Source organism: Malurus melanocephalus, unplaced genomic scaffold, assembly GCF_030028575.1.
Source record: "Malurus melanocephalus ecotype Western Australia unplaced genomic scaffold, MMel_1.1 scaffold_159, whole genome shotgun sequence".
Classification (NCBI taxonomy): Eukaryota; Metazoa; Chordata; class Aves; order Passeriformes; family Maluridae; genus Malurus; species Malurus melanocephalus.
The window spans coordinates 1142435-1157816 of record NW_026623391.1 but is presented as its reverse complement, the minus strand read 5'-3'; the positions used below and the strand labels follow the sequence as shown (position 1 = coordinate 1157816).

The following is a 15382-nucleotide window of genomic DNA, read 5'->3' as shown; positions in this document are numbered from 1 at the left end:
GCTTCTCCACCTAAACACAGACATGTTTCATTAAATTTTAAAGACAAATACACACAGTAAGTCACGTGCTGATTTACCTCTTCTTTCCACAACTGCWCTGCATTGTGGCCCCAGATTCATAAACTCTAAAGAATGGAGGAATCACATTATGTTATTCTAACCTGACCTTCAAGAGCTGGTGGCGTTATAATTCCTTCATCATGCSTCTGAATCCTGCTGTTCCTAAACTCAGTAGGCCCTCAGCAGTGGATTTCYAGACTTGGTTTAGAAACTTCAAGAGAGGAAGAGGCATGCAGCACTCCTAGGTAAAACAATTCTGTAATTTACTTTAAGAGGTATCTAAATRCTTTTGTTGAATTCAACATAACATTAAACCCAAGAGGACTTAGATCATGGGTCTCATATGAATAAATGACAATAATAGTCCTGTAAATGTTCTTCTGTAGCAAGACGGGTGGATAATAAGCACACAGGTGCTCATAATTCTCTCTTGGAGGCAAACTCTGAAGGAGACTGTGAGTTTTCTTGTGAAAGCCTGAACCACATTTCCTGTTTGTAAGAAAGGAGGTAAGAAAAAAAAGACTGGAGGGATTTGAGATTGACAGCAACTCTACAGAGAGGTTCATGCTGCCAGGTCCAACACAAAAGAGCATCCAACATCTGCCAACGTAACTCTGCTTCCTGTTGGATAAAGGGGAGGGGAGCATTCCTAGGAACAACAAAACCAGGTAAGSCTTATCTTTTAAACTTGTAAACATAGGAGTAGTAGAATCACACTATGGTAGATTAGCAGTCTTCCAAGAAGGCTGCTCAGGGTGCTAAACCATCATTAATTAAAGTTTGGTAATGAAGACTAAGCTCTGGCATCAGTTTTATGCTGAAAATACTGTGCTGTGGGGCTTCTTATTTTACAGCACTCTGTATGAAGTTGATATTTTACAAAGCAATTAGTTGTGYACTAATTAATTGCAGTTTAAGGATTCTTTTTCAGAGAATTAATCCTGTATTAAAAGCTCACAAAGGTGGAAGCATTTTTAATGCTTATTTAACATTCATCAGTCTCTTAATGGGTTTCTTTTTCTAAGGGCCATTAGTAAAAATATTATTTATATCAACATTTAATTGGAAGGGGGGAGGAAAGACAGTTTTATCTCATCTTTGACAAATTTGTAGACAAAAACAAGAGGAAAGAGACCATTTTGTGCTCCAGATCATCGTCTTACACAYGGTAGCAATTAATCTGCCTCTGTGGATAACGAGTTGATATCACAGACAGCATGTCCAGCTAGATGGTGTCTATATTCCTCACCTCATGTTCCTTTTYAGTACAAAAATCTGGTAGAAGTATGTTATCTTCCTTTGTGATGGATTCTCTAAACAAAACACATTAGAGCAAGGAGGAATGAAATGCAGCACTTCTACCTATTCTTAAGAGGACAAATATCATGAWTTTTTACATGAATTGTTAAATTTGGCCCATCTTCCCACAGATAAGTACATGATTATGTCCAACCCCCTGAGCTGCAACAAATTGAATTTCAGAAATTCATCCAAGAAAGATTAGAATTTTTGGAGGCTTTTGTTTTTTTGGTGGCTTTTTTTTTTTTTTTTTTTTTTTTCTTTTTTGCCCTCACAGCTCTCCAATGACAGTATATTGAACCCTGTAAAGAAAAAAAAACACAAAATAAATAACCAAACATCTATTTATTCCCATGTTTTCTCTCAGTTGGTGAAGAAAGTTGTCAATAGATTTTTTAAAAGAGAAAAACCACAATTAACTATGTATTTAGAAAGTCTTTTGTTTGCCTGTGTTTTGTGGTATGTTCAGTTCACAGCAGTATAATTATACTAAGAGGTGGTGAGTGACCCCATCCCTAAAGTCAAAAAAGTAAAAACTTCATTCAAATGAAGTAAACTACACAAGACAGGTGTTCTGCTTGGATGKTATTCCAAGTTGAACCTGGTTTTCAAATAGAAATGGAAGAACAGCAGCATAGGAATGTATCATTAATACCAGATAGATTCTGATATCAGTTTTTCAAAATACTGTCATCTATATAATGATTAAATATGCTACTTCCCCACTCACATGTCCCAATAAAACTAAAATTGTTGTACCTCTCATGAAACCTCTGGGAATATAATGAACTTTTTCCTTCCACAGGGGAGCACATTACTTTGAGAATGCTTCTGTATTATTTATTGCAACAAAATACTATCATCCTTCAGTTTTCCCATCACAGATCGACTATTACAGAAAACCATAATGGAATTAGAGCTTATCCCATTAGAATCATGGTGTATTATTCCCAAGGGGCCTAATTTTTCCATATGACTTTTTTTTTCCAAAGAAATAACACATTCTTTTAAAATATTAAATTTGATGGCTTGAATAAGAATGCCCCTGAATACAGTGTCATGGGGTTTTTTGACTAACTATATAATATGTAAAAAGAATAATCTGGTTTCGGTCCATTTGAGAATAGATTACTACAATGAGAATTAAACTTAGAGAATAGAAGYCACCATTTCAAAATGAATATAATTAGTCTAATAGACTTCTCTTTCTGTTTATTTCTCACTCACCATTTACAGCCTCCTTATCTTATTTTTGTCTTTAGCACAACCTGTTCACTGTGAGAGGCTGCATCTGCTATTGTACATTTAGGGACAGCAGTGTAGTTATCTGTGGAGACAAATTGTTCTTCACACAGTTTTCCTTCTAATGCTGCTGTTGTAAAAGTAGTTATTATTAAAATAATGCAGTAATAAATATAAATAGCATATCGGAATATCCTATAAGAACAAGAAGAAGTTGGAAAGATCTGGGAATCACATATCTTCAAARCTAGGATATAAAATCAAAATTTCTCATATTTTATGCCTTTGTAATAAGATTAACTTCAAACTGATATTAGAAGGGCCTAGAGCTCTCAGAACAGCACCCTTATGCCTCTGATCAAGGTGTTTACTATGATTTTATAGGCTCAATGAAAACTGCTGTCGTTTTTCCAATGTAAGTAGTGTTGTCTGACAAACAAATATCTTATATTGCAAAAACAAACAAACAAAGAAGATACTGAAGTCACACATATGTTTGTATACATTCTACTTAAACAGAAACAGATGTTTAAGTCAGACTTGTGGAAAATACATTTAAAAATAAACTAAGTAGTGTTCATTCAGAAAGAAATTTAAATGTTCTTTTCTTAATCTACCCACATCCATGAAATTTCCTAAATCATGTTTAAGAAAAAAACTATAGATTATGAGATTTAAAACATTGATATGTTTTATTAGAAATCCAAGCTTCATATCATTTTTTTTTCTGCAGAATGTTTTTAAAGTTTTAGAGAAGTGGGATTGCAAATACAGTAGAGTTTAAAGTTGAAAACTGGAAAGCAAAAAATTTAATCCAACCTTTACTATTTTCCAGATAATAATTCCAATTTAAATCAGAAGCTGAAACAGGAAAATAATACTTGTTATTAAAAAGTGGGTCAGTTAAGGGGTGAAAATATTCAAAACAAAACTAAGGGTTTTCCTTCTACTCTGAAAACACTAGGGAAAGATCAGCAGGAAAAAATTCCTGAATCAGAGAGTTAAATTACAGCATTTTTTATCAAGAAAGAGGAACAACCTTCGATTATAACTGCAGCTTTTGGTACCTGCTCACTCTTTTTATTCTTATGAATCTCAGACTGTGGCTTGTGGAATGGGCTGCCCCAGGAGGTGGTGGAGTCGCTGTCCCTGGAGGTGTTTAAGGGAAGATTGGACGTGGCACTCAGTGCCATGGTGTTACGATCGAATTTAAATAAAAAAGCAGAGGAAACTAAGTGTCTGTGAAAAAAGTAGAACTAACAAAAAAAGGCTCAAAATATTCCCAAAACAAGATTAAAACCAAACGAGATTAAATGTTGATGCCAAAAAATTGATATACTTTATTTGATAGTAAAAGAGGCAAAGACAAAGAAAGAGAGAGAGAAGAAAGAAATAGGAAGAGTGTGCRTGGGGAGGGCAGGGGGACAGGGAGAAGATGACAGGGGTTTGATGGAAACATATCACCCTTCTGGGGTCCCAACAATGTGTCGTTGCTCCTCTCCATCCTGTCTTCTGTGTGCTGAGGCTCCCAGTGCTGCTGCTACGCCAAAGAGTACAGAATCCAGTGCATTAATGTACACTTTGGGCCAGCTGGGAATGCCCACGTGTCACCCCTGCAGGGGGCTTGGTTTGACACTGTCCCTTCAACACTGGGGATTTGTTTCATCACCTCTGGTGTAGGGTCTGGGGACCCCTTTGGGGGTCTTTGATGGGCCATGACAGCCCCTCCACTGTCCATGTGGATCAGCTTCTCCGGGGGTGCAGGGCCCCTCAGCTGAGCTCCTTTGCACAGCAGAGCACGGGTGTTTCTCTCCCTGTGACCATAGGAATGTCCAAAGCCCCTTTGGTGTGAGGGTCKGTGCTGGCCTGGCAGCTGATAGCCCTGGGGGGATGGTCCCCACCCAAAGTGCTGAGTGTGATCCCTCTGTGTTCTTCTCCCCAGCTCTGAGTTGTTCCSTATCTTATCTTTGATCAGCRGGCARTGAGCAGTGTAGCCYGGRYCCCAYTCAGGGTTTTGAWGRTTTTCTCTGCAGCTTTTGTATAGTTTTGTAATAATATGCAAAAGATCYGTCACGAAAATGTTTAAGTCACAAACTATAACATTTCAGTCTSTGACACATGGTGTYGGTGACAAGGTGGCATTCASTCATWGGCTGGACTCGATGATCTCACAGGACTTTTCCAACATRATTGATTTTGTGATTTGATCACACATGCTTCCCTTCTTGTGGGCCACAGCACTGCTTTCACTCCCTGAAAGAAGCATTTGTAGGAAAAGARATATGAAACAAACATGACAAGAATGGAAAACAATCACATCAGAAAAGAGAAAAAGGCAGGCAGGAGATGAATGAAAGAGGATTCTGATTATTTAGGCACAGCAGTGAGGCTTGGAATTTCTTGCCTTTGATAGACCTGTAGTTCTGTACAGCTTGCATAGGATGCAGTGTTGAGTGACTACTTGCAGAGTAACCAGGTTCCAGTGTCTGCTGATTCTTTATGTAGCCTGTTAACATATTTTCTATTCAGGATCTCTCATTCTTTTACTTCCTTCCCTGAAAATTTGGAATGAAGCTGCTTCATGTGGGTGTTGTTTYCCCCCATGAATGTCTGTATCCCATTGCAAAAAAGTGCCCCTCAACATGCAAAGGATCATTGCAGTGACAAACAACCCTTGAATGCCTTTGGGAGAACTGAAGTGGTAGAAAGGAGGGGAAACAGGACATTTAATTTAAAAATAAGGATAAATGGACACTGAAAGTGTCATGTGCCAACAAAAAGGTTAAAAGTCTATCAGAAAGTTAAAAGTCTTTGCTTTGCTCCTTTTAAAAGAGAATTCTGATCGGGAAAATCCTTCATCCCAGAATGCCAGGTGATTTGTGATGTTTTACCACCAAGGTTTATCTTATGTTGTTTTGTCATTATAAAAACACTTGGGGCCTGGAGTACACTAAAACGAAAAGAGCTTTGGCAACACCAGCACAATGAGGGAACAAAACCTGTAAGAAAGATTTGAGCTGGAGCTGGTCAGTCAAGGAACAAAGCTCTGCCTTCTCAGCAGGAGAAAATGCAACGCCACCCTCCCCTGGCCTGCAACATGGAAAAGTGGATTCCTGTACTCCTTTACCTCAGCTTTGCTCAAGAAGCAAACAAAATGTCAGCTTCCTGAAGAAGTCCAGATATGTCAAAAATATTGAAGTGCATTAAAGATCAGTGTGGTCCAGTCCAGCCCCTTTACTGCTCTGCTCCAGCAATGCTTTCTTTGTGCAGTATTAGAGGAGCTCATCAGTTTGGGGCACCAGGCTTTGTTTCAAACCCTCCAAATCTTGGAGAACATGAGATGTGCCTCTGGGGAAAGGGAAGAATCAAGCTGTGAGCTTCTTTCACTCACGTGTTTGGCTCAGTGTTTCCTCTGTCACGGAAGGGTTTTGCAGGCCATTTGCAGCAATACTGATAATTTTGGCCACTAGACTGTCACAAATAAGTTATTCCCTTCAACATGGTTTGTGATGGAACATTAGTATGAGATAGTTTAATCAAAGAATTAATTAAATGAAAAAAAAAAAAAAAAGATTTTGTGCAGGGGGTTTCTTTCCTGTCTTTCTTATAGGACTCCAGGGAGAGGCAAGTTTAGTGCAAAAGAAAACTTTGTTCCAGTAAGTGGAGCCACCTTTTAAAATGTGATTTTCCAGGAGCTGTTTGAACTTTTCTCTTCAGTAGYACAGGGGGCTTCACTGGTTCCCAGATGATGCTTATCGTGTATCATCTCTTCTCCTGCTTTTTCAGGCAAGACAATGAGTAGTTTTAATAGCAGGAAAACAATACAAGACAACATAACCAAATTCTGACTTTTTTTTTTTTTTGCAGGGATTGTTAATATGTTAGTCTTAGCTGCTATTCAGAGACATTTCCAGGGGATTTGTTTTGACTGAATTCAGAACTACTTTAATGAACTCTAAAATTTAGCCAAGATTTTCCCTCAAATACTAAATTAAAGACCATTTTAGAAATAATTACAAAGMTATTCAGTAAAATTACATTTTTCTTTATTAATTTCTGATTTTTACTGCATCTTACAGGCAAACTCTTAGCCTAATCTTTGGCTGAATTCCTATGAAGCAGCAYTTCTGCTAACAGTTTATTAAACTTGCTTTCTTGTTATTTAGCATCTGGTTTTGATATTAATTATCTTGTATAGCAATAGCTGTCAGAGAGCAAACAACAAAATAGCAGCTTCTATTACAGAAAGCAAAAATCAACCAAGCACAAAGAACACGGTTAGACAACACAAACCACAAAATAATTTTCTTTCACTCACAGAAATGGACTGCCACTTTTCTATCTGGGGAGTTTTGGCCTTCCTGAGTTTGGCTCTGCTTTTTTCATTGGCTCTAAATATTTCACACTGCATGAAAAAGAAGCGAGGTAAGTAGTGTCACTTTGTAAGGAATGGAGTTTCAATGTTTAAAACCATCACTGCTCAGAGATATCAAGTCGAYAGATTGATTCTTCCGAATCTTAAAATTATCTTTTGGCAAGAATTATTCTGCTAGAGAGGATTTAGCTTTTAAAATATTTTAGGAGATTCAGGTATGATTACAGAATGATTACTAACTGCCCAATCCACTGCTAAAAACACCCAACCCCATTCTCTGAAGGGAAGCCAACAGAACAAGAATTTAATTTTGACTAAATTTTATTTTTAAAGCTTATTCTTAATAACTGTAATTTTCTTTTTTAAGTGTACTTTTCCCATATTATAGTTATGGTTATTATTTATACTTCCATTTAAAAATTATTTTAAGTAGATGCACTGATACAAAATACATTTGAGAAAATTTTCTCCTCTCCAGATTCCTGAATGCCTGTTTGAATTTCAGATTCCATGCACATTTTACGCCTGATCAGTGTATTTTGGAAAAACATTTTAATTGCTTTTCATCATGGGATTCTACTGTATTTCTTAAACCAATGTGTCACTCACATGACTACAGTCAAACTCTGGTTTTACTTGATATTAACTGTTACTTTTTGGACAGAACTGATTACAACAGTGCAACCTCTCATGCATGCAATTCTATGGTTGGGATTGTGCAATCCTCACCATTCCCTTTACAAAGAGAAAACTCACCTGTGCTCCACGTGTGGAGGTGGGCAAACCAACACTGTTGATTTCAACCATGCTAAACACACCCATGTATATAATCTACATAAACAGAAACTTACAAACTGAGCTCACCAAGTATAAGGGAATCAGATAATCACAGGAGATTATCTGCAGTGTTTTGGGGTGGGTGTGGCTTGAGTTTTTCAGTTTATTTTGTGTTTTAGGGCTACTAGGTAGATATTTCTATGAGGAAAAATCACAGTCATTTACAAAATCAACCTGACTAAAGYTTAGATCAGGTTGGCTGATTCTGCATTACTCATGGAATTGGAGTTTGCAGTAGTAAATTTTGGAGTCCTGGAGCAGTTTAGAAAGTCAGGAATTCCTGAATTATTCATCAAGCTCTAGCAAGAAGTCTCTTTGTAGCCATTGCCTCTCTGCTTCGGTTTCTTCACCTGTGTGGATCACAGACATACAAGCAGAATCAGTAAAATAAAAAAAATGTGTTGCTTTGTAATATAAACACACAACATACCTCCMCAGACAGAAAAAATCTGAAGAGAGAAAAAGATGAGGTAGAAGCAGAAGGAGCAGGAGATAAGGAATGAATCATGTGTTACGATACCTTTTTTGGGTATGTAAACTGACATAGACTTTGCAGCTACAGCACAGGGTCATAACACAAACATTTCTTGTATTAGACAAAAGYAGTTGAGAAAAGTAGAGGGACAACTGAATATCCTGAGAGCCAGAGCTTTCAGCTGCATTATCTAAARTGAAATCAAAAGCATGTCTGTTGAGACAATTATGTGAAGTGTTCTAAAATAGCATGATTCATTTTCTCTTTTTTTAAAAACTATTTTTCCAGCTAAAATGCATAAAGACTACGAAGAGAGCAATCCAAGGTAAGCAGCATAAAAAAGTTTCTTTGTGGCAMGGGTAAAATAAGCAATAAATAATGACAGATGGCTTTGGAGGGATGGCATAGAAGTATCTCATGCAGTCCACCTGGAAATGTTGGTTATGGAAAAAAGTTTTCAAAAAACACCAGGAAAAAAATTCACRTGGGAGATACATCCTCCAGTCATTTTATCAACAATGAAATAATTGCATGCTAATACTATAATTTTTTCTGAAAGTGCAAGATATTGAGCTAACCCACCATTTACTATCACTTAAACTCAATAATTACATAACAATTTAAAAGAACTCTCAGCTCTCACAAAACAGCGATGAATTACAGTCTGATAGTTAATACTTGTGGAGCAATAATTTACATGTATTTACATTTCATAACCATCTTYTACACAAGATATCCAAAAGCAATAAAACAGTCTGTTTACAGCTGCAGGATACCTCATGATCTGTTGCACAAATCTGTTTCAAGTCTCTGTCTCTTATGCCATACAGAAAAAGGCAAAAACAAACTGAAACTTTAGAAAACAGAGATGGGGAGTCTCATCTCAACCCGAATATAAAAGGCCCTTGAAACAAAAATACAAAAGCCTTCACCCGTTCTCCAAAACCAGTTCTCAGTTACAAATTTTCCTGGAGTTAGGAAGACTCTGTTACACCTGTTCAGCTGGAAAATACCACTGAATGTGGAGTTRGAGCACAACTTGACTCCACTGATGAGAGGCAGTGTGGGAATGCAATAGAAAGGTTACRCAGTGCTTCCCAGGAACAATTCCCATTTTACAAACACACAGACACATATTCAACATAACACCAGTATGAAACACAGCCTACCATTAAAAATCTAAATGGGAGCTTGGCTTCAGTCTTCTCTGTTTGTGTTGACATAGGTATTTTAGTTGAACCAAGAGTGGACCTTTTAAGAACATCACCCCAAAATACACATATAGTGCTTWAGTTTGTATTTCAGAGTGGTCTCAGAGGATATGAATTGGGTGCTTTCAGTGACCATTAATTATTCTTAACCTGCTTCAAACTGTAGCTTCATGGTCTTGAGATTAGCTTTATACGTACCCAAGTTACAGGAAAGAAGAGTTCAATCCTGGGSTAGACAACAAATCTCTCCTGACAATACCCACATTGTCATTTCTGCCCCTCCAATATTTTTGATCTTGTTTGTAAGTTCACATAAAAGCTGCTATTGCAATATATAGATATACACAATCTGCATATTGCTACATGTGCATAAAACATTTATGAAAGTAGAATATTGGGGCATAAATAAAGTGTATTCTSTGAATTAAAATTATTTTTCCATTTCCCCTTGTAGCTATGATGAATATCCCACAGAAGATTATCCAGTTTATGGCAATCTCAATCAAGATATTTTAGGTAAGTTTCATTTTAGGAACATGTGTCTATTCAGTGTGATTAAAACATGTGATTAAAAACTGATTGATGTATTTTGCATTTCTCAAGTGGCAAACTTGAGAATCTACATATTTTCAACTATTGATGCAATTAAAATTATTATAAGATACTTGGGATAGAAATGCAAACCTTCATACTGCACTACTATTTATAAGAACAGATCTTATACTGAATTTGATTTTTTACACTCCATATGGTCCTGGTTCAGCCAAGTATCTCAAAACAAAGAGCTTGTCTAAAAGTAAGGCTGCACTAACTGAAGTAACAGCTTGAACCATGTCTAATAAAGCAATCTAAACCATAATTACTCACRGTCCAAAGTCAGTGCTCCCACGGAAGCAGGCAGAAACAAACACAGACCKCTTCTCTGTTGTGGCTGTCCACACACCACCAGCAACATTGACAAATATCCCGAAGCCCAGCAGCTGAAGGGTGGGCAGACAGCTTTGCTTTGCTTAACTGCGCTGGAGTTAACAATCCTTGGCAGAGAGACACCAATTAAAGGCTGCAACATCCTGGAACTGCAGCTAGAGCTAGATGTGCCGAGGGTTTGCCTYCTAAAGCCCTTATGGTGTTAAAGCAGTGTTTAAGTAAAGCGAACACAACTTTTTCTGCAAGCCTTTATTGGGATTAAGCAAAACTAACACATTTAAACTGCAGGATAATAAAAAAAAACCCAAACAAACCTAACTTTTTCATACACCGTTTGCATAAATTTAATCAAGTCAACACTCAAATGCATTGAGATTGTAAAACTCTGAAAACTGTAAGGAAGTAATCTGTTTTACTGGTGACTAAAATGTGATATAAAGTGAAAAAACAACTAAAACCAAATTTCCACAAAACTGAAGTAGACTCAGGAATAGAATTTAATCACCAGCTGCTGCAACTCACTGCCTCTTTCTCAGCCAAAAAAAARGCTGCCTATGCTGAAAAACACTTCAGTATGTGGTTACCTCTTAATTGCAAGAAGTCTTTCAACACACTCAAATGATGCCCACTTAGTGAATAATGAGAAACCTCCTCTCCATATAAACAGAAAATGATTTTCATTTTCACAGTATGTGTGTCTGAATTTCTTAGCTATTTGCATCTCTATAATTAGAAGGAGAGATCTGTGTGAGATTTCAAAACAAAACAAGCACCAAAGAAAACTGGGGGGAGTGCATTCTCTAATGGAGAGGATCTGTTGGTGTGATCTGTTAAGACTCAGTAGCATGTCTTAATAAAAAGGTTTTTCTACTTTGATAAATTACAGAAGAATGTTGTTACGAGCAGATGAAGTCCCAGCCTCAGAGACCAGTTAACCACCTACAGGTATTTTTACTTTTGGTTATGGATTTCTGAATTAGGGTAATACGGGCCATCTATCTTTGGTTGTCTGCACAGAAAAAAACCTGTTAATATAGTTAATAACTGTATTCWAAAAAAAAAAAAAAAAAAAAAAAAAAAAAAAAAAAAAGAAAAGAGAAAACCAGATCAAATAATGTCTTGCATCCTGAAGAACCAACCTGGAGTGATTTCATAAGCTTCACTCCTTCCCACAGAGAATCCTTCCACTGATACCTTGATGAATTTTTCCATATTGCCACTATGAGTCATTTACCATTAGGTTAATCTGTTTTCCATTCTCCTGCAGTTTAATAATTTGTACTTTTAATGAGTTTACAGCTAGTTCAGGCAAAATTCAGGCAGAAYTATGATTACAGTGTAGACATATACAAAGTCTTAGATATCATTTTAAAGCAAAGATAACTTCTGAACATTAAAGGGAATTGTCTTTTAGGTGGAGTCTGCCAGTCAGATGTGTTATGCCTCACTTGATCACAGTGTCAAAGGAAAACGAAGAAAACCAARGAGAAAGAAAGATCCTTCATTAGAGGAAGATGAAGAAGAAAGATCATCTAACCCCATGGTGGCTTCCAAAGTTAGCATTTACCTCAATAGTGAGCAGCTGGCTGCTGAAAACACGGCAAAAGAAGAAGCCATTCACGATGATCCCATCCGATTATTGGGCTTGATTCATAATGCAAACGGAGAGAACCAAAGATGAAGTGAACCAAATATGTGACCAAATATGAYTTCCTTTTTCATTCTGGAGGAACAATGAATGATTAGAGGCAATATCCTGGAAAACTGATGTACTAAACAGTGGTATGAAATAAGTGTTCAGACTGTCTTCCAAGCATATTGATAGACTGAGCAAGACATAGGTATAGGTCCAGACTGCTACTCAGATGGATCTGCCCTTCTGAAGACAATTTGAAAGGGTTGCAGAAGCTGGTATTTATTCCAGTAAAAATTGATCCTGTTTTAAACAATCATCAGCTTTCAAGCAGTCCTAAAAGACCTCCAGCACAGTACAAATATTCTATACCAATGTTAACAGTAYTTTTCAAATGAGTTTATGTTTCGTACTTGCACATTTGGTGATTAGTTGTTTAACAATTAAGGACTGATCTGCTGTTCCACACTGTGAACTTTCCACTGTGACTGATCTATGGTAATGACTGGAGAATAATTTAACAGCTGATTTAAAGTAGCAATTGTACATCTCGCAAGACTTAACAGTATCTTTCTATATCTTTATTCTCCTTTAGAAATACTAGAATGCACCTCAAATCTCAACTCCTCTACKAGTGTAACATTGTATCCTGCTGTATTCAGAGTCCACAAAAATATTATCAACCCATCTGTAACAATAAATCTCCTAGGGAGGATTTCTTCTTTCTAATACTCTGTATTATGTTTACATTCTTATTGGGTTTTATATTGCCATCCTCACTATATTACAAAAAACAAAAAGTGCTTTTTATTTCCCCAAACCATTCACTTGCTGTGTGCACATTCATCTGAAGGCTAAACTCTTTAAATGGTAAGTTTTATAGAGCAGATAGCTATTTTTATATTCTGGGAGTCACTGAGTAGCTGCAGCAGGAAGCAGTAAAGCAAGTTGATGTGATAAGGCTTGTCTCTAGGTATCAGACACTTCCTCCTTCTCAAGAACAAAGGATGTTGGTGCCTTCAAAACCCACACAGACAATGCCAAGGAGCTTGAAACTAYGAAGCACAGAGATCCCTACACCTGTTTCAGGTCCTGAAGGAGATAAGCCTGGAAAAAAAAGGCCCAAAGAAAGCCAAGACCTCTCCTATCAGCAGAAATGGATGGACACATCAAGAGATCAGACAAATTTATATTTAAAAAATCGATATAAAAGAAATAGTTGTTTGACAGCCTGGTTAATGCTTACTTTGGTTCATAGGAAATGATCTTATGACTTCCATGCTGGACCAAAAGGGGCCAAGCCCTGCAGCCAAAGCCACCCGGTGCCACTGCCTGTCCTGTGCTAGCACTCACTTTTGTGTGCAGAGCTCAAGTCAGTGTGCTTGGCTGATAATTCCCAGAAACAAGGCAGACATGGAATGAAAATCAGTGTTATGGTCTGAGCCCAGCTACCACTGGATTGGCAGAAACAAGCACTRCTGAAGAACCTATAAAAACCACTTCACTGGACAATCAAATTAAATGAGGACCCTGACTAWAGCCCTATGGAGGGAAAGGAGGTAGGCAAATCCAAAATCAAATATCCAAAGCTAAACACCAGGATACCAGTGCATGAAATACTAACTTAATTTGATTAGAYTGTATTTTGTTCTGKAGTAGGAACTAAGWGATAAAATACAYAAGCACATACTCTTTCTTCAATGTCCATATCAAAACTCGTTAAATAGAATGAATAWGCAAAATATAAACTATTTTATTTCACTGGTACCAAATAGATGCAATATTCAGAGCTCTGAGAAATGGGAAGCTTTCTTAATCTCTCAACCAAATAAGCATAGCCCAAGGGTCTATTTATTATTTTGCAACATATACACAAACCAATGGATATGTATTTTTAATTACTTGTGTACACTTTTCACAGATTTCCTAATTTTCTCACAGAATTTGCACTCTTGATTGTGCCTTGCTTATAAAAATTTAAAAGTCAAAGGAGTTGTACGAGATGCCTAAACTCAACCTAGCATTTCACTCTTATAAATTAATGGAAATGAAGTACCCACTTCTATCATCAAATGCACGTGTAACAGTAAATTCACCATTTAGTTTCCTCTCTATTCTCAGCCCCCAGTCCTYGCAGCAGTTTGTTAATATAGCAGGGTATTGTTGTAAATATTTTCCTTACATGTGTRTATACACAATACATACACACACACTTCCTTTCCACATTTAATCACTGCCTCCATTAAATTATTGATTGATCTTTAATGGCCTATGAATGATTTCCAAGGCATTTCTAATGCTACCACAGTCAAAATTTAGGTTTATTCTTTTGGCTTTTCACCCTCCATCTGCTTAAATAAGCAACTGATAGASCTAATTTATTTATATGAGTCTTTGGGTTATTTTCAAATGACCCAAAGCAGGTTCAGTACTGTTCCATCCTCAAGCCATTAGAGAACGACCTAGATAAACTATCACATACTAGTTAAATTCTTTACATATAAAGCAAGTTTCAACTAATTTCAACAACATAAGTTGAGGTGCTTGGTTCTAGGATTACAGTCTCAGAAACCTCATCTGTTTTTCCAGTGTTTCTTAAATTTTTTTAAAGGAAAGAGAAGCAGAGTAAAGCTGTTTTTATCAACAGTGAACTTAGCATTCAAGTATCAATGTTCAATGGAAGAGTGAAGAATGAGTAAACAAGAGGAAATATGATAGGAAAAGCAAAACTGTTTGGAAGGGAAGAAGAATGGAACTCAAAACACAAAGATCAGGAAGCACCACGAAATCTTTGTAAGTTGAAACAGGTATATCCCACCAGTAATTATAGCATTTGATAATCACTGCAGATGTACCTAGCTAAACAGTATTGTTAGGAAAAACACCACAGATTTCTGCTTATCTCATATTTTAAAGAGTCTGCTGACTCACGCAGTGTTGGAGGATCAACTCTAAAAATAGTTGTCTCCCTGTTTTGCTACTGCTAGCAGCCAAAACGTGGCATTGCCATGATCTTATGTTCCAACACTTCAAGGTTTTCTAAAAGAATTATCTCTTTAAATTATTTTGAAGTWATTTTCTTGGACACAATTTTACTATACTGTATAAACAAATGTACTTTCCTACCTGGGTGACCTGCATTGAAGTTGCTGGGTAGAAGTCAGTATCTAGGGCCAAAACCCAATTTCAGTTGACTTCTAAGTTACTTCAATACAGAAAGCATCCATGAATTATGCAATCTCTCAATTCTGATATATCAAGAAATACTGGGAAAGAATTACCTCAACAAATACAAGAGGAAGATAGTTCATAAAACATATTCC

The 15382-nt window shown here is 36.8% G+C and overlaps 1 protein-coding gene across 1 annotated transcript; it reads left to right on the top strand.

Annotated features, from left to right (window-relative positions):
• Nucleotides 1–611: 611 nt before the first annotated feature.
• LOC130576861 (T-cell receptor-associated transmembrane adapter 1) lies at nt 612–12807 on the top strand. Its single transcript, XM_057371818.1, has 6 exons — nt 612–728; nt 6922–7026; nt 8577–8613; nt 9954–10015; nt 11313–11371; nt 11841–12807. Exons 2-6 carry the CDS (start codon nt 6924–6926, stop codon nt 12105–12107), a joined length of 528 nt encoding a protein of 175 aa, XP_057227801.1. The 5' UTR covers nt 612–728; nt 6922–6923; the 3' UTR covers nt 12108–12807.
• Nucleotides 12808–15382: the final 2575 nt, after the last annotated feature.